General features: G+C 46.7%; 3 protein-coding genes and 1 non-coding gene across 6 annotated transcripts in view; 3 read left to right on the top strand and 1 right to left on the bottom strand.

Moving 5' to 3' along the window:
• The window catches only part of LOC125339773 (protocadherin gamma-C4), a 365,900-nt gene that overhangs the window by 215,009 nt on the left and 128,013 nt on the right, over positions 1 to 22,878 (top strand). The window contains exon 1 of one of the 3 annotated variants that reach the window (XM_048331023.1): positions 1,118 to 3,845. The exons of the other annotated variants lie outside the window; for them this stretch is intronic. Coding sequence (XP_048186980.1) covers positions 1,425 to 3,845 — 2,421 coding nt within the window. The 5' untranslated portion in view covers positions 1,118 to 1,424. Of the gene's footprint in view, positions 1 to 1,117; positions 3,846 to 22,878 lie in introns of those variants that run through there. 3 annotated transcript variants of the gene reach the window in all.
• LOC125339775 (protocadherin gamma-B2-like) lies at positions 6,580 to 9,088 on the top strand. Its single transcript, XM_048331034.1, has one exon. It carries the CDS (start codon positions 6,586 to 6,588, stop codon positions 9,061 to 9,063), a length of 2,478 nt encoding a protein of 825 aa, XP_048186991.1. The 5' UTR covers positions 6,580 to 6,585; the 3' UTR covers positions 9,064 to 9,088.
• Positions 10,523 to 13,558, top strand: LOC125339778 (protocadherin gamma-A5-like). Its single transcript, XM_048331038.1, has one exon. It carries the CDS (start codon positions 10,971 to 10,973, stop codon positions 13,413 to 13,415), a length of 2,445 nt encoding a protein of 814 aa, XP_048186995.1. The 5' UTR covers positions 10,523 to 10,970; the 3' UTR covers positions 13,416 to 13,558.
• On the bottom strand, positions 15,987 to 16,091 carry LOC125340235. The gene has a single exon (XR_007208718.1). It is a non-coding gene; the product is annotated as a U6 spliceosomal RNA (small nuclear RNA).

The raw sequence follows: 22,878 nt of genomic DNA, 5'->3' as shown, positions 1-22,878 counted from the left end.
AGAATGTTCAAAAGGCAGGACATTCTTCAAGACATACAATATTCATGGACTGCGTTGCTGAATGGCAATTCATTTGTATAGCTACTTACAGATAAAATATTTTTAAAAATTAATAAAGACAAAAACAGAAAAATAAATGAAGAAAATATTCGATTCTATAAAGCTTGAAATGATAATACATACATGACTAATAAAATATTTTCTTTTACTTGTTCATAAAACAAAAAAGCTAGTAGAATGATTCAAGTGGCAGGGAACATGAACTCAAGAGTCCTAGAATAAACCCCAGTACCTCCAAAAGAAAAAAGATGATTTTGAGAGCACATGACTAGCAAGAACAAAACTCTCACTGAAAACCAAAATAACACCAAAAAGTAACTAAAATTAAAGTTAAATTTAGAAATGATGGCAAAAACAATGTATTGGTCATGGTTCACTAACCACTGGATTCTTTATAGCGTGTGAGTATGATTCTGCCTTCTTAATGATATCATTTTTAATGTCAAAGTTCTTTATCCATACTTTGAAGCTTCGAATTTGCACCGTTAATTTGTTCATTAAATACTGAAAACAGTATTTGCTGAGTTCTGACTCTATGGAGGTTGATGTTCTACCAGTTAAGGAAACACTATGAACAAGAGAGTCACAGGCATAGTTTGGAGACTAGAATTTCCAATGTACAAGCTAGTGAAAAAATTCTCTTTTCAATCTAAAATCATTTCACAACCTCATTTGCACAGGGTGGGAATATCTCCTGAGTGTCAGGTAATTCCTTTCAAAGAAATTGAAAGCTTGTCCCAGACTCTAAGGGTCACGTCAGATGAGGAGGTTGACTATAGCTGAACTTCCAACTACCAGGCCGCTGTCTGCTATTCATCTTCTCCTTTGCCCTTAAATACAGCTCTGGTCTCAGTAAGAAATATACTATACTTAAAATGGGCTTTGGGGATGAATATAGTAAAAAAATTTTTTTTTTGAAAAGTTAGATCTAACATTCCTTACTCAAAATACCATAAGACTATTCTGATAAAACAACTTAATTTATAACAAAAGAAGGTGTGGATACATTCTTTGCAAATTAAACAACAGGAATTTGTTATTTATTCTCCTTAGAAGAAAAGAGATTGGGAATGGAAACAGCATAAAGTTTTGCACTCTTCATTTTCAAGAAGGGGTTGCAATAACAGTTTAGGGCTCTGAGTGTCGCTGTTCACCACGCGGGGGAAAAACAACCAGACCTTCAGTCAGAAGGAGATTTCCGCAGCGCACAGCCCTGGTTCCGGGCGCTTGCAAAGCTTCATCTGGGACCCGCGATTGCTCAGCGTTCCACCGCGAACGCATCGGCCCTGGGAAGACCAGGACCCAGGGCTCCTCGGCCTCCAGCGGGAGCCGCCAAGCTCAGGCTGTCGCGCAGCGGGGCTGTCATGGCGGCTGCTTCTCCATCAGACTGCAGGCGACTGGTGTGGATGTGCTTTGTGCTGGGAGCCCTGTGGGAAGTGCGGGCCCAGCAGATCCGCTACATGGTGCGGGAGGAGCTGGAAGAAGGCTCTGCCGTGGGCGACCTGGCCCGGGACCTGGGGCTGGAGCCGCGGGAGCTGGCGGAGCGCGGCGTGCGCATCGTGTCCAGAGGGAAGGCGCAGCTCTTCGCGCTGAGCCCGCGGGGCGGCGGCCTGGTCACCGCGGGCAGGATCGACCGCGAGCAGCTCTGCCACACATCTGCCCGGTGTGTGGCACACTTGGAGATCCTCCTAGAGGACAAGGTGAGCATTGTGGGAATCGAGGTGGAAATAACCGATGTGAATGACAATGCGCCCAGGTTTGCAAATGAGCAGTGGGAAATAAAAGTTCTTGAAAATGAAGATCCTGGGACGAGATTTCCGCTCCCTGATGCTTTCGATCCGGACATAGGGCTGAATTCTCTGCAGGGTTACCAGCTCAGCTCCAATGCTCACTTCTCCCTGGACGTGCAGAGAGGACCTAATGGGGTCCAGTATCCGGAGATGGTCCTGGAACGCGCCCTAGACCGTGAGGAAGAGCCAGTTCACCACCTGGTTCTCACTGCCTACGATGGAGGCGACCCCGTGCGCTCGGGCACTGCCAGGATTCACATCACACTCCTGGACAGCAATGATAACGCTCCCGCATTCACCCAGCCAGAGTACCATGTCAGTGTGCGGGAGAATTTGCCCGTGGGCACCCAGCTGCTCACCATCAAAGCCACCGATCCGGACGAGGGGACCAATGGAGAAGTGACATATTCCTTCCGAAATGATCTAGACAGAGTATCCCAGTTGTTCCAGTTGGATTCTGTCACTGGGGTCATCACAATATTTGGAGATCTGGATTATGAGGAGAATCGATTCTATGATATCGATGTAGAAGCCCGTGATGGTCCTGGCCTTCGAGCCCGATGTCAGGTGCTTGTGACAGTCATGGATGTAAACGACAATGCTCCAGAAGTCACAGTTACCTCACTCACCAGCTCCATCCAAGAGCCTTCTTCCCCAGGAGCCGTCATTGCTCTTTTCAACGTTCATGACAGCGACTCCGGAGAGAATGGCCTTGTCACATGTTCCATTCCAGATCATCTTCCATTTAGACTGGAAAAGACCTATGGAAATTATTACCGGTTATTGACACACAGAACTCTGGACAGAGAGGAAGTCTCAGAATATGACATCCTGCTAACTGCCACTGACCAGGGAATACCTCCCCTGTCGACAGAGATGCATATTGCATTGCAGGTGACAGACATCAATGACAACCCACCCACCTTCACTCACGCCTCCTACTCTGCCTACATTCCAGAAAATAACCCCAGAGGAGCTTCAATCTTAGGCATGACAGCCCAGGACCCTGACAGTGGGGAGAACGCCCAAATAACATACTCTCTCACAGAGGACACCATCCAGGGAGCGCCTCTGTCCTCCTACATCTCCATCAACTCCAACACGGGTGTCCTGTATGCTCTTCGTTCCTTTGATTACGAGCAGTTCCAAGACTTGCGGCTGCTTGTGATTGCCATTGACGGTGGACAGCCACCCCTCAGCAGCAACGTGTCTCTGAGCCTGTTTGTGCTGGACCAGAATGATAACGCACCTGAGATCCTCTACCCCACCCTCCCCACGGATGGTTCCACGGGCGTGGAGCTGACGCCTCGCTCTGCAGAACCAGGATACCTGGTGACCAAGGTGGTGGCCGTGGACAGGGACTCAGGACAGAATGCCTGGCTGTCCTACCGCCTGCTCAAGGCCAGCGAGCCGGGGCTCTTCACGGTGGGGCTGCACACGGGTGAGGTGCGCACGGCGCGGGCCCTGCTGGACAGAGACGCGCTCAAGCAGAGCCTCGTGGTGGCGGTGCAGGACCACGGCCAGCCGCCCCTCTCGGCCACCGTCACGCTCACCATCGCTGTGGCTGACAGCATCCCGGAGGTCCTGGCAGATTTGAGCAGCATCCACACTGCCCCTGACACAGAGGACTCCGACCTCACGCTGTACTTAGTGGTGGCAGTGGCCGTGGTCTCCTGTGTCTTTCTGGCTTTTGTCATCGTGCTGCTGGCCCTGAGACTGAGACGCTGGCACACGAGCCGTCCCGCTCTGACAGCACACAGTGGGCTGGCAGGTCTACCTGCTTCACACTTGGTGGGTGTGGATGGGGTGCACGCTTTCCTGCAGACCTATTCCCATGAGGTGTCGCTCACCGCGGACTCGGGGAAGAGCCACCTGATCTTCCCACAGCCCAACTATGCGGACACGCTCCTCAGCCAGGAGAGCTGTGCCAAAAGCGAGCCTCTCCTGCTACCCCAGGATTTCCCTGTGTCACAAGGAGACCCCACTCACCTTCCGGTAAGCCAGTTCTACCATCTGTCTCACACAGGGGAGCATAGGATTCTGTGAATGCCTTTAATTGTGTAAGATTGGACATGCAAAATAAAGCACCCCCTTATTCACATTCTACTTGGTCAAAGGGAGTGAACAATAATTTTTAGTCACATTTACCAAACAAAACCGTAGTTCCTAATGACCAGCTTTTTCTCTTTTTATTTGTGATGTGATCGTGATTATACTCAGGAATACTGGTTGTAGATGACAAACGGTCTACCATGGAGCTACCCACCCCTGGCTCTTGTTGTTCATTATTTATCCTTTCTAGTCTTCATTCAGTTGTAGTTTTAGCAGAGATTTCTTAATTATGTATCGTTAAGACTCTCACTTTGAGTGCGTGTGTGTGTGTGTGTGTGTGTGTGTGTGTACTGGGGCTTGAACTCAGGCTCTCAGTCCCTTGGTTGTCTGTTTTGCTCAAGGATGATGCTCTAGCTCTTAAGCCAAGGGTTCAGTCCTGGCTTTGGGTCATTAATTGGAGATGAGAGTCTTGTGGATTAATCCGCGTGGCTGGCTTTGAACTTTGATCCACCACTTGCAGCCTCTGACTAGGTAGGATTCTAGGCATGTACCACGGTCTTCTAGTTGTACTCATTTTTAGAATGCCCTTTTCCATGTGCACTACTTAAAGGGAAGATTATACCGTGAAATAGAAGCCAATTGTGTGAAGTCATATTTGTAGCATTATTTTCCATGAAGTTCATATGCAATCTGTGTTGAGTATATATAAATTTCTTGTTTGTACACCACCTTGTTGTGCTTGAAATTTACCTTTCATTAAAAAGGTATTTCCATTATAACTAGGCAGTGACAACTTGTGGGTAGTTTAACTTAAAAGTTAAACACTTTCACAATGAACTAGTATACTTTAAACATCTTATTGCTCTTATAAAGTTGATGCACTGAGAGGTTGCCTTTATTTGTCCTGGGGCTTGAACTTGGGGCCTGGGCACTGTCCTGAGCTCTCATGCTCAAGGCTAGTGCTCTACTGCTTTGGACCCCAGAGCCACCTCCAGATCTGGTGGTTGAGTGAAGATAAGAGTGTCATGGACTTCCCTGCCCAGTCTGGCTTTGAACTGAGATCCTCAGATTTCAGTCTCCTGAGTAGCTAGGAATACAGATGAAATCACCACCACCTGGTAAGGCTACCATTTCATAAGACAGGTAATGAGTAAATTTGCGGGGAATATCACCCCTTCCTTCAGTGTCTAAACATTTCTGTTTTTGAGACCAAGTCTTAACCCGTCCTGGCTTCAAATTCACCATCCTCCTGCCTCAGCCTCCCAAGTTCTGGACACAGTCCCAAGTGCCTGGCGCAAATGCTTTGTTATTGCTTATCTGACCATAGTAACATTGCTCTGGAATCCTCCTTGATTTCTAAGGAATAAATAACTTGTCCAAGCTTCTTGTTGCTGTTCATCAGGTAAACTTCCTGTCAAGGTTGAGTTACTTGGATTCTGGGCCTGCATGATTAATGGTTCTTAGTACATTGTCATCATCCCTATCTATTGGGATCCCTACAAATTGTTCCCAGCTCTGTGTGTCACTGTGTGAATGATCAGGGAAGGATAAAATATTTTGTGCATAAGGGATATGAAATAATTTGTTCATGCAGATACTTCTGAGAGTTAATTAAAACTCCAGTAATGTGTATAAATATACACATTAGTGAGTTCTGATAACTGAAAGTTGTGGCAATGATAGTGGAATGTGGCTTCATCCAATTTAAGTGGGAGATTTGTAATTTCTACATCGTTTTTCATGTATAGGAAGTTGTAGTGCAATAAATACTGTTTGGGATGGAATGCATTTAGCAGTCCTGGGTAGAGGAAATAACAAGTGTGCAATATCAGACAGTTTCCAGCTGAGGGGCTAGTACTGAAGACACTAAAATCATGAAATTTTGTTAGCCCTAAAATGTATCAATCACATTTAAGAATATATTACAGATTTAGCAAGGTACATAACTTAAAGGCTTAAATAGGGCAGTGCAGAATTTACATACACAGGAAAATATATTTTCACTTCACTGACCACTGGATGTCTTGTAGGAAATATTTCTGACTGAACTCGTTCATATCCATATGAGGGAATAACTACATGCCAATATAAACACTTTACATATATGTATGCATGAAATGAGCTAAAATGAATGAGTCCCCATCACTGAAAATGTGTGTATTTCATAATGCTGAAGGAGCACAACATGATAGGCATTGGCTTACGTTTGCATATCAGGAGATAACCTAATCTGCTTGCTATACATAACCTGTCTTTAAAATGTACAGGACACACTGCACACTCATTACTCTGAGGGTAAAGAAATGCATATAACGATGAAATCATGAGAATAAATAACTATATGCCATATGTACCTCTTGAGTTTGTATCAATATAAATATATTACCTGCTTAAGAAAAGCAAATGATCGTTTATAAATTTTAAAAAAGAAAACGTGCAGAGTTTACCAGCCATCGGTGCAGTTTCCCGAGAAACCCTCTAGGCGTCGCTGCAGGTCCAAAGAAAAGAGAGCCCTGATTGTGAGCGGCACTGGGGAGACGCAGGGTAACTTCCAGCTCAGACCCAGCGCCCGGGAGAGACCGGCACCATCTCCACGCCCAGAAGACAGCCCGGGGACAGGAGGACCTGCGCGGGGTCCCCCCTTCCCGCCACGGAGCAGAGCAGCGGCGGGGGAAAGCCGAGGATGTGGCCGGGCGCGGGGAGCAGGCGCTGGGCGCGGTGGCCGCAGGTACCGGTGCTCTTCCTTCTGTCGGGGATCTGCCGGGCTCTCCCGGACCAGGTCCGCTACTCCATGCCGGAGGAGCTGCCCAGCAACTCGGTGGTGGGAAACCTCGCCAGGGACTTGGAGCTTGGGGGGGTCGTGGCGCCCCGGAAGCTGCGGGTTAGTGCTGAGAAGGAATATTTCACTGTGAGCCCGGACAGCGGGGATTTGCTGGTCAGTGGCAGGATAGACAGAGAGCAGATTTGTGGGACGCAGCTTCTGTGTGCTCTGGAATTCGATATTATCGCTGAAAACCCATTAAATATTTTCCACATAGCAGTAACCGTTCAGGATATAAATGACAATGCTCCAAGGTTCAAACAGAGTAAGAGTGACTTAAAAATTGGAGAATCTACCAGGCCAGGTAAAACATTCCCACTGGATCCGGCCCTGGATGCAGACTGCGGTGCCAACTCGCTGCAGAGATACCTCCTGCATGACAATGAGTACTTCGATGTGGCAGAAAAGCAGACTCCGGATGGGCACAGATATCCTGAGTTGATTCTGAAACGCTCTTTGGACAGAGAAGAGCGCGATGTTCACCAGTTGGTCCTCACAGCTATAGATGGCGGGGACCCACCTCAAACGGGCACCACCCAGATTCGAATCCAGGTCACCGATGCCAATGATAACCCTCCAGTCTTCAGCCAGGATGTGTACAAGGTCACCTTGAGGGAGAGTGTGCCCCCGGGCTTCTCGGTGCTTCAAGTGAAGGCCACGGACAAAGATGAGGGCGTCAACGCCGAAATCACCTACTCCTTCCACAATGGGGATGAACAGGTGGAAAGCGTCTTCAACTTAGACAAAGTAACAGGGGAGATCACAACCAAAAGTAACTTGGATTTTGAGATTACTCCTACTTACTCTCTACGCGTAGAAGCAAAAGATCTTGGAGACCTAGCATCTCATTGCAGTATACAAGTCGACGTGCTGGATGAGAACGATTGTGCGCCTGAAGTGATTGTGACTTCCGTGTTTAGTCCTCTACCGGAAGATTCGCCACCAGGAACAGTAGTTGCCTTGATAAAAACGAGAGACAGGGACTCTGGGGAAAACGGAGAAGTGACCTGCCATGTCTTGGGAAATACGCCGTTTGTATTGAAGTCCTCCTCGAAGAACTATTACAAGCTCATGACAGAGGGGCCCCTCGACCGGGAGGAGACCCCGGAATACAACATCACCCTGGCAGCCACGGACAGGGGCGAGCCGGCCCTCTCCTCCAGCGCCAGCTTCACCCTGCAGCTATCCGACGTGAACGACAACGCGCCGGCTTTCCAGCAGGCCTCCTACGTGGTGCACGTGGCCGAGAACAACCCTCCCGGAGCCTCCATCGCGCAAGTCAGCGCCTGCGACCCGGACGCGGGGCCCAACGGCCAAGTGTCCTACTCGATCGTGGCCAGCGACCTGGAGGCGCGCGCGCTGGCGTCCTACGTGTCGGTGAGCGCGCACAGCGGGGCGGTGTTCGCGCAGCGCGCCCTGGACCACGAGCAGCTGCGCTCCTTCCGGCTCACGGTGCAGGCGCGCGACCAGGGCGCGCCCCCGCGGCGCGCCAACGCCAGCCTGCGCGTGCTGGTGGGCGACCGCAACGACAACGCGCCGCGCGTGCTCTACCCCGCGCCGGAGCCCGACGGCTCGGCGCCCCTGCACACGGTGCCGCGCGCCGCCGAGCCCGGCTCCCTGGTCACCAAGGTGGTGGCGGTGGACGCCGACTCGGGACACAACGCCTGGCTGTCCTACCACGTGCTGCAGGCCAGCGAGCCCGGCCTCTTCAGCCTGGGGCTGCGCTCGGGCGAGGTGCGCACCGCCCGCGCCCTGGCCGACAGGGACGCGGCCCGCCAGCGCCTGGTGGTGGCCGTGCGCGACGGGGGCCAGCCGCCCCTCTCGGCCACCGCCACGCTGCACCTGGTGTTTGCCGACAGCCTGCAGGAGGTGCCGCCGGACTTCACCGACCACCCTTTGCCCCCCGACCCCCAGGCCGAGCTGCAGTTTTACTTGGTCGTCGCCTTGGCCTTGATCTCCGTGCTCTTCCTGCTCGCCTTGGTCCTGGCCGGCGCCCTGCGTCTGAAGCCCTCGTCCCGCCCTGCGGCCTGCGGCTGCTTGCAGCCCGCTCCCCCCGCCGGGGCTGGACCTGGGGTTCTCTCGGGCTACCACGAGGGAACCTTGCCTTACTCCTACAACGTGTGCGTGGCCTCGCAGTCGGCCAAGACCGAGTTCAATTTCCTCAGCGTGACCCCGCAGGTGGCCCCCGCCCAGGACCTCCTCTGCGAAGATGCCTCTTGGGTTCCTAGTACAGCCCTTGGGGACAAGATGGCCCCCCCTGCCTCGGATACTGCTTTCGAGGTGAGCTTTGATTTCTTTTTTTTTCTACTTGAAGTCTCGTTTTTTAAACTAATGCCATGAAGTGGGATAGGAGTTCTATTGCATACTTCATTGTCTTGTCAGCCAAGTTCGCACAATGTTGTTCTTTTGTCTTTACTGACTCTATCCATCAGATCTTCAATTACAGATTTTTTTGGGGATTGAATTGTGAGGTTAATTCATATTGAAAGCATCATACAGGGCACTTTTTTTTTACTTCCTCATGTTTACACTCCTTCCATCTGAAAGACTGTCTTTAGAGTCACCCTAAGTGATTTTTTTTCATCTTCACTGTCTTTGTTGTGGGAATTTTAGTTTTACTCTCTCTTAGCCTCACAGTACTTTGCAGTAGAGCCCTTACTAACCTTTGGACATGGGGTGGGGGTGGCTTAGTAACAATGGAACCTGGGAGAGCAGTGATCCATTGACTTGAAGATCAACACTTGAATTGCCTTAATAATCTGACTGTCTTGAAGTCCCAGGCCCATTTGTAAAGGACAGAAGTATTTGAGGTATGAAATATATATTATGATAAGTACATTTTAATAAATATTTCTTTCTCATATATGTATATACTTATTGATCTTGAGAACAATTGTACTAGAGCAAAACTTTTCAACCCATGCTATTCTATTTCCTGCCACATACTTAAATTTCTTCAGCTTAAAAATATTTAATTATCGATATATCTTTATTTAAAACTTTTCCTAGCAAGGAGTTATTAGGTAAAACATTGCATTTCTATAAGAGGGAGTTTGTGGAATGCACTTTCCCATTCCTTTCTCTTACTCTATTATCCTACAGTGGTAATAATATTAGAAAGCAAAACAAACAGACTAATCACTGCTGCTTGTCCTTGTAAAATGAGCTTGTTATTGTAAAATGTCTACCTACACGTATTTGAATATACTAATAGGAATATACAAATAGCACACTGTTAAACCAACTCATACTATAACACAGCTTCTATATTCTTAAAACCCAGAACATTTCTCAAAGACTTCACAAGTAGCAAAGACTTATTTTTCTGCTGTATGCAAAGTCATATAAATAAGTAGGTCATGTTTATGCTGTACTAGGATGTGCATCAGGGTCTTGCTCTATGACTTGAGTCATGTCTCCAGTCCATAAGTAGCTGTACTTGTGTTTGAATTCAGAGCTGGTGCTCTACTACTTAAGCCGTAGTTGCCAGTCTAACATTTTGCTGGTTAATTGGGTATTGAGTCTCTTGGACTTTTCTTCAGCATTAGTTTTGAATTATGAACCTTTAGATCTCAGTCTCTTGAGTAACAGGTGTGAGCCACCCACATCTAGCTTGTAGGAGTAGAGTTTTTTTTAATACAGTTGAGAGATTGATTTTTTTTCCCTTAGACTCATATTTATATTGGGCATGATTTCATAAATATCTACCAAATGGAAAATATAAAGTCTTGAATCCAAAAAAAGTAAAGACTTCAATGTCCTGATTAAGCAAGTTCCATGTGGGTTTAGAGGTAAATAAAGGCCATAAGCTCAATGGTGTATAAAACAAAACATTTCTAAGAAAGTGGGAAAAATCTAATAATTATATTTATCTCAAGTTTACATAAGTCTTTTGGTGCTTCCAAACTAAAGTTTAATGAAACATAAACAGTTCTGAACAATAATATATTAAAGATATAGCAAAAAAATATTGGAAATAAAATGTAACTAAACTGATAAGAAATAAAAAATGGAATTGATGTAGTAACTCGTTAGGACTCTGGGCGTCGCTGTCCACCAAATTGGGAAAGAAGCTTTCCTAGAAGCAACCGGTCTGCTGCTTTCACACTGAACACAGACCCGGGGAGAGCCGTGTAAAAAAAGCCATCCAGCCCGTCCTGGCCAGAGAAGAAGCTCCTGCTGGCTTTCGAGCCCTAAGGGAAGCGGACACGGACCCGGGACCGAGAGAACTGACGCGGAAGACGGCAATGGCCGGCCCCCCGGGGCGCCGGGGCCGCCGAGCCCTGCTTTGGCTCTCCATGCTTCTGGGGACGCTGTGGGGCGCCGGGGCCGGGCAGATCCGCTACTCCGTGCGGGAGGAGCTGGACAAAGGCTCGTTGGTGGGGAACCTGTCCGGGGACCTGGGGCTGGAGCCGCGGGCGCTGGCGCAGCGCGGGGTGCGCATCGTCTCCAGAGGTCGGGCGCAGCTGTTCGCGCTGAGCGCGCGGGGCGGCGGCTTGGTGACGGCGGGCAGGATCGACCGCGAGGAGCTCTGCGCCCAGAGCGCGCGCTGCCTGCTCCACCTCAACGTCCTGATGGAGAATACCATGAAAATTTACGGAGTGGAAGTGGAAATCGTGGACATTAACGATAACCCCCCGCGCTTCAGGGATGACAGGTTAGAAGTCAAAGTCAGTGAACTGGCAGCCGCGGGGACGCGGCTGGCGCTGCCCTTTGCGCGGGACGCGGATGTGGGGGTGAACTCCCTCCAGGGTTACCAGCTCAGCTCCAATCCCCACTTCTCCCTGGATGTGAAGAGTGGGCCCGACGGGCAGAGGTACCCAGAGCTGGTGTTGGGGCAGCCCCTGGACCGCGAGCAAAAGGCCACCCACGACCTCCTCCTCACGGCGTTGGACGGCGGGGAGCCCGTCCGCTCGGGCACCGCGCAGATCCGCGTGACTGTCCTCGATGCCAACGACAACGCGCCCCGGTTCAGCCGCGGCGAGTACAGGGCGAGCGTTCCCGAGAACACCCCCGTGGGCGCCCGGCTGCTCACGCTCGCCGCCACCGACGCCGACGAGGGCCCCAATGGGAAAGTGACCTTCTCCTTCCGCAACGAAGAAGACCACATCGCGGAGACCTTCCGACTGGATCCCAGCCTGGGGGAGATCTCCACGGTGCGCTCGCTGGACTATGAGCAGACCCCTTCCTACCTCATGGAGGTGGTGGCTCAGGATGGAGGGGCTCTTCTTGCCAGCGCGAAGGTACTGATCACGGTGCAGGACGTGAATGACAATGCCCCCGAAGTGATCCTCACCTCCCTCACCAGTTCCGTTCCTGAGGACTGCCCACCTGGAACCATAATTGCACTCTTTAGCGTGCATGATGGGGATTCTGGACAGAATGGGGAGGTTTCGTGTTCTATCCCTGGGAATTTGCCTTTTAAATTGGAGAAATCTGTTGATAATTACTATCATCTATTAACAACAAGGCCTCTGGACAGAGAAGAGACTTCGGATTATAACATCACGGTCACTGTTACGGATGGTGGGACACCGCCCCTATCTACAGCAAACCACATCTCCCTGAAAGTAGCAGACATCAATGACAATCCACCTGCCTTCTCTCGTGATGCTTACTCCACTTCCATCCCAGAAAACAACCTCAGAGGTGTCTCCATCTTCTCCGTGACTGCCCACGACCGGGACAGTGGTGACAATGCTCAAGTCACTTACTCCCTGGCTGAACACACATTCCAGGAAGCTCCTCTCTCCTCCTACGTCTCCATTAACTCCGACACTGGAGTGCTCTATGCACTGCAGTCCTTTGATTATGAGCAGATAAGAGAGTTGCAACTACTGGTGACAGCCAGCGACACTGGGAGCCCTCCACTGAGCAGCAGCGTGTCGGTGAGCTTATTTGTTCTGGACCAGAATGACAACATCCCGGAGATCCTGTACCCAGCCCTTCCTACTGATGGTTCCACGGGTGTGGAGCTGACGCCTCGATCTGCAGAGCCGGGATACCTGGTGACCAAGGTGGTGGCCGTGGACAAAGACTCAGGACAGAATGCCTGGCTGTCCTACCGCCTGCTCAAGGCCAGCGAGCCGGGGCTCTTCACGGTGGGGCTGCACACGGGTGAGGTGCGCACGGCGCGGGCCCTGCTGGACAGAGACGCGCTCAAGCAGAGCCTCGTGGTGGCGGTGCAGGACCACGGCCAGCCGCCCCTCTCGGCCACCGTCACGCTCACCATCGCCGTGGCTGACAGCATCCCGGAGGTCCTGGCTGAATTGGGCAGCATCAACACCCCCACCCACCCCCAAGATTCAGACATCACGCTCTACCTGGTGGTGGCCGTGGCTGTGGTCTCCTGTGTCTTCCTGGCCTTCGTCATTGCGCTGCTGGCGCTCAGGCTTCGGCGCTGGCACGCAGTGCGCCTGCTTCAGTCTTCTAGAGGCAGCATGGCAGGTGTGCCAAACTCCCACTTTGTGGGCGTGGATGGGGTACAGGCTTTCCTGCAGACCTATTCCCACGAGGTCACGCTCACCACTGACTCTAGGAAGAGCCACCTGATCTTTCCCCAGCCCAACTATGCTGACAGGCTTATCAGCGAAGAGAGCTGTGAGAAAAGTGAGCCTCCTCTGATAGCCAGCAAGATGGATGCAAACAAAGAAGACCCTGGAGGTGCTCAGGTCAGTTTTCTCTTTCGATAAGAATGGTCCAAGCATTTTCTTCTATCGCTTTCCTGCCAAAGTCAAAATTGGGCAATTGTAGAGTGAATTTGTTATTTGCTCTATTGGAAATTAACTTGATTTTGTTTGATAGTTGATATTCTCTGTTTATTTTCAAATTATATTTGGTGCTTAATTTTTTCCCTTAGTTGGGGGATATTTTAGAAAATCTTGCTGTTAATAGTAGGACTACGTGGGATAAATACCTTTAAGAAAAGTGCCAGATACAGTCACCGTACTAAAATATTTTGTTAGTTTTGAATATCTGTTGTATTAACAGGAGAGTTGTTCTATTAGTTCATTGCTAGATATATTGTTCTCTGTTGGATATTTGCCAAGTTGCCATTGGTGAACTTGTTTTGGAAAGGATACTGTATCAGATTTATATTTTTGAATATTTGAAGTTACTGTGAGAAAATGATTTACAATGTGTACATAAATTAGTAGAAGAGTACAAAAACTGTCTGTACAATATATACTATGTATATTGAAGCCAGGCACTAATGGCTCATTCGTGAATAGCTGAGACTTAAGGATCCCAGTTCAAAGCCAGCCCAGGCATTCAAATCTGAGAGACTCATCTCCAATTAACTAGCAAAAAGCCAGATGTAGAGGTGTGGTTCAAGTGGTAGAGTTCCAGTCTTCAGTGAAAAAACTAAGTGAGAGTGTGAATCCCTGTGTTCAAACCCCAGTGCAGGTGCATACACATACATGCACACACACACGCACACGCACACGCACACGCACACACAGAAATATAAACTGAACTTGCAATTGAGATGATGTCCATAGCATTCTGAAATCACAATAGTTTGTAGGCTAGAGATGTAGTTCAATTTGTAGAGCCTGTGCCTAGCAAGCATGAGGCCCAGAGTTCAAAGTCCAGTACCTCGGTGGGGGTGGGGAGAACTCCAAAATCAGAACAGTTTAGGTTAACTTAGAATTGTATTTGTATTTCCAAATTAGAATTTGTATTTGTTAAAAGAGGAATTATTGAGAAGGAAACTTAGAATTTTATTTTATTCTGTAATGTAAGTTAGATAGTGGTGTATTCAACAAATACAAATATATTATATACTTGGCAACTGCTACTTACAGGTAGCTTCTTCACTAATCAGAATGAATTGCTCCCAGATGTTTGCACTTCTACAGGTGCAGGTACCATTCTGCATTATTATAAGATCTTAGGCTTATATTTTAAATATATGCAATTTAAGAATGGCTTGGGCAGTGTGCAGGTGGCTCACATCTGTAATCTTAGCTACTAAAGAGGCTGAGATCTGAGGATCACGGTTCAATGCTAGTCTGGGTAGAAATGACTGGAACTCTTATCTCCAATTAATCACCAGAAAACCGGAAGTGATGCTGTGGCTGAAAGTGGCAGAACACTAGCCTTGAGCAATAAGGCTCAGGCCTTGAGTCAAAAAGCTCAGGGACAGCACCCAAGCCCTGAGTTCAGGCTCCATGACAGAAAGGAAGGAAGGGAGGGAGGGAGGGAGGGAGGGAAGAAGGGAGGGAGGAGGGAGGGAGGGAGGGAGGAAGAAAGGAAAGGAAAGGAAGAATGACTTGGAATTTTAAAGTTGTTTTTTTTTCTGTGAGGTGTGCTTATACCAAATTAACAGATTTTTCTTAGTGAAATATTGGTCTCAAGAACTGAGTCTCAAATTCCAGGAGAATGTATCTGATTTTAGTAAAGACAATTCTCATATGCTCCTTTCTAAACAATTTTCAGTCTGTCTAAATCTTTGCCTTTAATTCTTTAAACATTTTCTGCAAAATAAGGGGAAATGGTAATGGAATATTAGTAGTAGTATTGTAGGCTATATTAATTGAGCATGTGAAAGGCTTATTGATACATTTTAAAACCTAAGACTTTTTTATTTTTGAACATTTAAAGATCATACACACACACACACACACACACACACACACACGGACAAGTCTGACCTCAATATAAAATGGGTGTACTCACTGAATTATGCATCCAAGAGAGAAAAAAGAATGTGTATGATAGATATTAATATCATTCACTCTGACATGGTGATCAACTTTGCCATTATTTATTAAAGAAATAGATTTGAGTATGTATGCAAAGATAACTTTGTGCAATGGGAAAACATCTATAAACTACTAATAGTTATGGTTATAACATGCTTGTTCCACACACATGCGTGTGTGTAGTATTCCCCAAGATAATTTTTCTATAGAAATTAATGTATTCATAAAATGATGGAAAGGTACTTTTCTTGAATATATTTTAGAGCAGTCTAGATTCAACTTTTAAAGTAATTTTATTGTTATTACTAAAGTGTTGTACAGATGGTTTATCATTTCACAAGTCAGGTAATGAGTACATTTCTCTTTTTGGACAATGTCGCCCCTTTCTTTACTTCCCCCCAATTTCCACCTCCATTCCCTGCCCACAAGTTGCATAGGTCATTTCCACATAGTGTAGACTGAGTGGCATGATTGAATTTGTTCACCTTTCCTCCCTCTCTTTCTGCACTGTCCCACCCTTTGCCCACCCAAAAGTAATGAAAGCAAAAATAAACAAAAATTTTAGAACACCTTGTGAGTTTGGGTATCATCCTGCACAGGGGGATACTATTCTTCTCTGTATCATTCCAATCTTAGTGTATGTGCTACCAAAGTGAATGCAATTTTTTACGTTTGTATAAAATAAAGATGGTAATTGAATGGCTGTCTAGAACCCTGAACACAATGAATGGTTTAAGAAGCCTCATTGCTTTCCCATTCTAAAGCAAGATCATAGTGCTGCACACCTGCCACGCTTTCGAATAACAACATATTGCAGACATTGAAGATACTGAGTTCATGAAGATTTTCTAATTTGGAAATGTAATTGAAACTGGGAAACAAGCCAGGCACTGGTGTCTCACGCCTATAGTTCCAGCTACTCAGGAGGCTGAGATCTGAGGATTGGGGTTCCAAGCCAGCCTGGGCAGGAAAGTTCATGAAACTCTTATCTCTAATTAACCAGCGAAAACCCAGAAGTAGTGCATTAGCTCAAGTGGTAGAGCGCTTCCTTGAGTGAAAAAGCTAAAGAACAGCGCCCAAGTTCTGAGTTTAAGTCTCAATACTGGGACAAAAATCAACTGTAAAATACCTGTCAGAAACATGGAAATAAGCATGCTATTTGCAAGAGAAAAACCTCAATTAAAATGTATCTAGATGGGACTGGAGGTGTGGCTCTAGTTGTAGAGCATCTGTTTGACAAATGGAAGCCCTGAGTTTAAGCCCCAGTAGTACTTCAAAAAAAGTTTATAGATGATCAGATAGTAACCTAGAACCAAGAAAATGCAAATTTAAACTCCTAAACTTAGATTATATAATTATGAGAACTCATACTCCATTGCACAAGACCATGTAACTCATAATTGTTAAGCTACTTGGGAAGTATTGAAGAACACATGTGAAATATTTTCTCATTCATATTCATTTAATAAAAAATAAACACATGGAAACTAAGGGAAAGACTTCTTTTTAGAAGGACCATCAATCTTCAATCTCCTTGCTTATCTTTGAGGAATGAAGATGGTCAAGATAATATTTTCATGCATGCCTCTAACCTTTGCACTTGAGAGGCAAAGGAAGAAGGATCTTGAGCTTGCTGCCAGCCTCAGCTACATGATGAGACCCTGGATCAAGAAATTAAAAAGATGATATTTTCAGAAAGTGAAACAGGATAGAAATAAGACCTACAAGATTACAGCTTTTATAAGCTAGAAGAAAAGAAAGTGAAATGACAATATACATCAGCTGCTATTTCAAGAATCTTTATACTGCATCAGCAGTCACCAACACTTTTTACCATTTGGAGGCATTTCTACTTAGTAATTTATTGGTTATTCAACTCTACTGAGATTTTATGAAAATGAAGACTAAAAACAGGAAGATGCCAATATAGCCACGAGCAAGTTTATCTCTGCTCTCTGAAGAGTAAAGAATACTTGATCTGACTTGCAAGGATGAAGTTCAAGTTCAAGCTGTATGCTGGTCACTCACGCCTGTAATCCTAGCTATTCAGGAAGCTGAGATCTGAGGATTGAAGGATTTGAAGTCAGCCAGGGCAGGAAAATCCATGAGACTTTATCTCCAACTAACTACCAAAGAGCCAGAATTGGAGCTGCGTATTAAGTAGGAGAGCACTAACTAGCCTTGAGCAAAAAAAAAAACTGCTCAGGGACAATGCTCAGTCCATGAGTTTGAGCACCAACACTAGCATATACACACACATATGAAACTTAAATTCAAAGAAGTGTAGCCACACTCCATGTAAACCAAGCATTCTTAATGTTTTTTTTTAAATCTCTATAAAACTGAAGGATGAGTTTCATTATTAGTAGACGTAGAAATTTCTTCCACCCATCTCTTGATTTGAAGCCATCTGCACTGCTGCAGTTCTAGAGCCGAGGCACTAGGGGCCGCTCTTGGTAGGTCGAAGAGTTGATCAGCTCCTCTAGACATTGCAGAATCTACCAGCCTCACTTGAGCTGCCTGAGGTAGAGAACTCACTGCCAAAAGCAAAGCAAGTATTTTTCTCCTATTCAGAGAATTCTTGGGACCACTGTACTGGGAATCAGAATAGAATGAGATGGGAAACTCCTTCAGAAGAGGCCTGGCACAGCTGAGGCCTGGCCAGGCCAGTATCATTCCTTTACCCGCTTGCCATCCTTTGTTCTGCCTTGGAGCAGATTCACTAGGTTTTTCCTAAAAACTGGTCAGGAACCCTCTGGTGAGGAACTTTGTCAAGGTTCTGGGCCTTGTGCTGTATTTGTCCTACTGGAAGTAGGAATCTACTGGAAGTAGGAATAGAGGCAGAGAAGAATGGCTTTGTAGGTATCAATTCATTGTAGCCAAACTACCTCAGCTTGAATCCACATATATCTTTGATTCAAAAGGAAAACCCAGATAGCAGTAGCTACCCAGAGCTAGTACTGAAACCTCTAGACAGGGAAGAGAAGTCCTACCTCCCACCACTTGTTCCTCATGGCTGGGAACAGGGACAACCTTCCAGGAATTGCACCATGCAGATGACAGTAATTGTTGTAGATGTGTATGATAAGGCCCCACTGTTCACCCAGGGTCAGTGTTTTGGAAAACCTGTCTGCTCCTCAGTCATAAGAGTAATGGCCACTGACCATTCATGCTGAGATCACCTATTCCTCCATCAATATTGATAAGATCGTGGGACAGCTGTTCAAGTTGGACTGTAAGATGGAATCTCACCAGTTGTGGAAGACTGGAATTGATACAGGAAGAAAACCTTCACAACTGAGGTGGAAGCAAAGAACTGCTGAAGTCACATTGCATGTGGTAAAATGCAAACATAATTTAAGTGAAAACAAGATTGTCCTTGAAGTTTGCACTGGATTCTGAATCGCAACAAGAAGATGTTGAGCTGTGGACTGATGTTCACTCTGTTCAAACCACAATGTCTGGATTCTGGACTTAATGTAGAAATTGTGTCAAGTAAAAGGCAATTTCCCATTGAAAACAGCACAAGAAGTCTGGACAACAGTGACTGATGCCTGTAATCCAAGCTACTCAGGAGGCTGAAATCTGAGGATCTTGGTTCAAAGTCAACCCTGGGCATGAAAGCCTGTGAGACTCTTATCTCCAACTAACCAGCAAAAATCCAGGAGTTTTTGATCAAGTGGTAGTGTGATCAAAAAAGCCAAGGGAGAGGGCGCCGTGGTGAGTTCAAACCCAGTTTGAGCACATGCTCATGCACACACACGCTCACACGCACTCACACACACACACAAATAGGTCAAGATATAAAACAGACATATAGACTGACAACAGATGGAATCCTATATGAAAAACAGATCCAAGAGTACACAGCAATTCATCAAGATGATCTGCCGCTCTTCTCCAGCACAAGCTTCACCTTGCATATCACTGGTGTCAAAGACCAGCTCTGATTGTCCACCAGACTTCCTACAGGATCCACATGGCTGAGAACAGCCCTCCTGAAGCCTCCATCACTCAAACCAGTGTGCCTTTGATTCTGACCTGGGACTCAAAGGCCAAGGTCTCTACTCCATCACAGCCAGCAACCTGGAACCACGCATGCACAGGTCGGTGGGGGAGGGGGTCACGAAGCAAGCCTTCTAGCAACTTAGCTCCTGCATGTGCTAGTGGATGACTGTAATACAAGTGGGCGGCTGGAATGACAATACACCACAGACGCTGTATCTACCTAGTGCTTGGGGTCCAAGGGAGTCTGAGATCTTTGATACCGCACGGGCTTTCCATCAGCCACCTAATCGCCAAGGTAGTGGTAGCGAACATTTAACTACATCCTACTTCAGGCCTACATGTCACTGATTCTGGACTCTTCTGTCCAGGACTGTGCACCGGTGAGATTCACCCAGTGACAACAGTGTTCTCTGACACCCAAGGTAAATCCTTGGCCTTGATGTCTGTCACCTTCCTCTTTGCAGTGGTTCTGACTATTTCTTTGTGCCCTTGAGAGTCCTCTATCTTGTCTTTTGGAGGTTACTTTCATTTTCACTGGAATTCTGTAGAGAGGTGTTCAAAGTTCTTCCCAACTACAATGAAGAGACTCTGCCTTGTTCTTACAATGTATGTGCTTCCTCACCTTCCTCCAATATACCCAGGTAAAAGTTCTCAATACAGCTAAGCATTGATGACTCACACCTGTAATCCTAACTATTCTAAACACTGAGATCTGGGGATCCCAGTCCAAAGCCAGCCTGGGTAGGAAAGTCCAAGAGCCTGTTATCTCCAATTAAATGCCAAAAATCCAGAAATGGAATTGTGGCTCAAGTGGTAGAGCACAAGCCTTGAACACAAAAGCTCAGGGTCCATGTCCAGGCCCTGAGATCAAACTCCAGGACCCGTATACACATACCCAAAAAAGACCAGCAAATGTGTGTGCACATATCAGTATAAACCCCCAAATGCTCCATCACAAGAGCTTCTATGTGATGAAACTGCTTCGTTTGAAAATGCCAATAACAATCCAAATATGACTTATATTTCAATGTACAAAAAATTAGCTTCTTTAAGTCTCTTCTCCATAAATTTAATTAGGCTTCAACTCATTAATTTAGAAATGAAAAGTATAGAGGTTAAAATGCTCTAACTTCAGTTTTATTTCTTTTTTTCTGTGTATAATATGAGGCTCCAACATTCTTGGCAGGTTTATGTGTGCTGTAGTTATCTTTGTGATAGTTTTAAATATTTGTTAATACTAAAACTATATACTTATAAACATTTTAATACAGTGGTGTATCACACTATTTGTAGGCAACTGTTTATAATCAAGGTTTCAATGTAGCCAATCTTATAGAAAAAAAACATTAAATATGTTTCACATAGTCTTAAGTATGAACATATAAAAATACCTCAGAACAATTCCTAATGTGTTAATAAAAACAAATAGTGACTCTAAGGATCATGGTAACTGGCATTGTAGCAGATTGGTTCAATATGTGTTTATGATTGTTGGTGTCTTTATTAAAAACTGAACGTGAATGCTGATGAAGTGCAATAATTCAAGAGAAAACTGTAATTTCCCCATCAACTAAGATCCTGATTTCCCACCAAAAAGTAAGTGGAAAATTTGAGGGACACTAAAAATTATTCTTACATATTTTTTACTTGTAAATGTTTCACTCTGTTGGGGGAAAAAATATATATATATATATATCAATATGATCGCAAATTTAACAGAAATAAAAATGTATGGTTTTACAAAGCGGTGCAGTATCAACTTAGGACTCTAAGTGTCGCTGTTCACTAACCTGGGCAAGAAAATCAAAATAAAACTGGGACGAATCGTCCAACCACAAAGCAGATCAGACACCAAAGCTGCGGAGGCATTCTGACCTGACAGGGCTCGCGCCTGGCCCCCGAGTCCACCAGGACCTTGACCGCTAGTGCTGCAACGCGGGGGTCGAGGGGACCCTGCGCTGCCTGCTCGCCAGCCATCCCAGGGACGAAGGCTGTCACCGCCCAGCCATGGCCGCCCTGCAGGGACGCCCGCCCCGCGGTGAGCTGCTCTTGCTTTTCACTCTCCCGGGGCTGCTGTGGGGGGCCGCCGCTGGGCAGATCCGCTACTCCATTCCCGAGGAATTAGAGAAAGGCTCCTTGGTGGGGAACATCACCAAGGACTTGGGAATACAAGCCAAGGAGCTGGCCGAGCACAAAGTCCGCGTCGTCTCCAGAGGTGGGGCGCAGCTGTTCGCGCTGAGCGCGCGCGGCGGCGGCTTAGTGACGGCGGGCAGGATCGACCGCGAGGAGCTCTGCGCCCAGAGCGCGCGCTGCCTCCTGAGCCTTAACATCCTGATGGAGGACAAACTGAACCTTTTTCCCGTGGAAGTGGAAATATTAGATGTTAATGACAATGCACCCCGGTTCTTAAGGGAAGAATTGGAAGTAAAAATCCTCGAAAACTCAGCTCCATCCTCTCGTTTTCTGCTAATGGAGGTCTATGACCCGGACGTTGGAATGAACTCTCTTCAGAGCTTCAGGCTCAGCAGTAACAGTCATTTCTCAGTGGATGTGCAAAGCCAAGCCCAGGGGCCCAAGTACCCAGAGCTGGTCCTCGAGCATGCCCTGGACCGGGAGGTGGAAGCCACCTACCACCTGGTCCTCACCGCCATGGACGGTGGTGATCCTGTCCGCTCAAGCATGGCACAGATCCTGGTGACTGTCTTAGATGTGAATGACAATGCTCCGGTGTTTACCCAGTCTATCTATCGTGTGAGTGTTCCCGAAAATCTGCCTGTAGGTACACCGGTGTTGTCAGTGAACGCCACGGACCAGGATGAAGGCATCCATGCAGAAGTCATGTACTCCTTTGTGAAGATCACAGAGCGGGTCTCACAGATTTTCCATTTGAATGCTTTGACTGGAGAAATTTCTGTTTCTGCAACGCTAGACTATGAGGAATGCAGTTTTTATGAGCTGGATGTTGAAGCCCGAGATCAGCCAGGTCTTCAAGACAGAGCAAAAGTATTAATAACCATCTTGGATGTGAATGATAATGAACCGGAAGTGATCATTACCTCTGGAAGCAGAACCATTGCTGAAAATGCACCTCCAGGAACAGTCGTTGCTCTTTTTCAAGTTTATGATCAGGACTCTGGACTGAACGGTCAGGTAACATGCTCCATCTCCAGAAATCTCCCATTTGATTTGGAAAGATCAGTAGACAACTATTATCGATTAGTGACAAATTCGATTCTAGACCGGGAACAGGTGTCTCTCTATAACATCACAGTGACAGCCACAGACAAAGGAACACCACCTCTGTCTACAGAAAAGCTTATCTTCTTCACTGTGGCAGACACTAATGACAACCCACCCATTTTCTCCCACTCAACTTACTCTGTCTATGTCCCTGAGAACAACCCTAAAGGAACCTCCATCTTCTCCTTGAAGGCACTTG

Source organism: Perognathus longimembris, chromosome 22 (assembly GCF_023159225.1).
Source record: "Perognathus longimembris pacificus isolate PPM17 chromosome 22, ASM2315922v1, whole genome shotgun sequence".
NCBI classification, from domain to species: Eukaryota; Metazoa; Chordata; class Mammalia; order Rodentia; family Heteromyidae; genus Perognathus; species Perognathus longimembris.
Note: the sequence above shows the minus strand (reverse complement) of the source record. Positions and strands in the feature narration are given on the sequence as shown.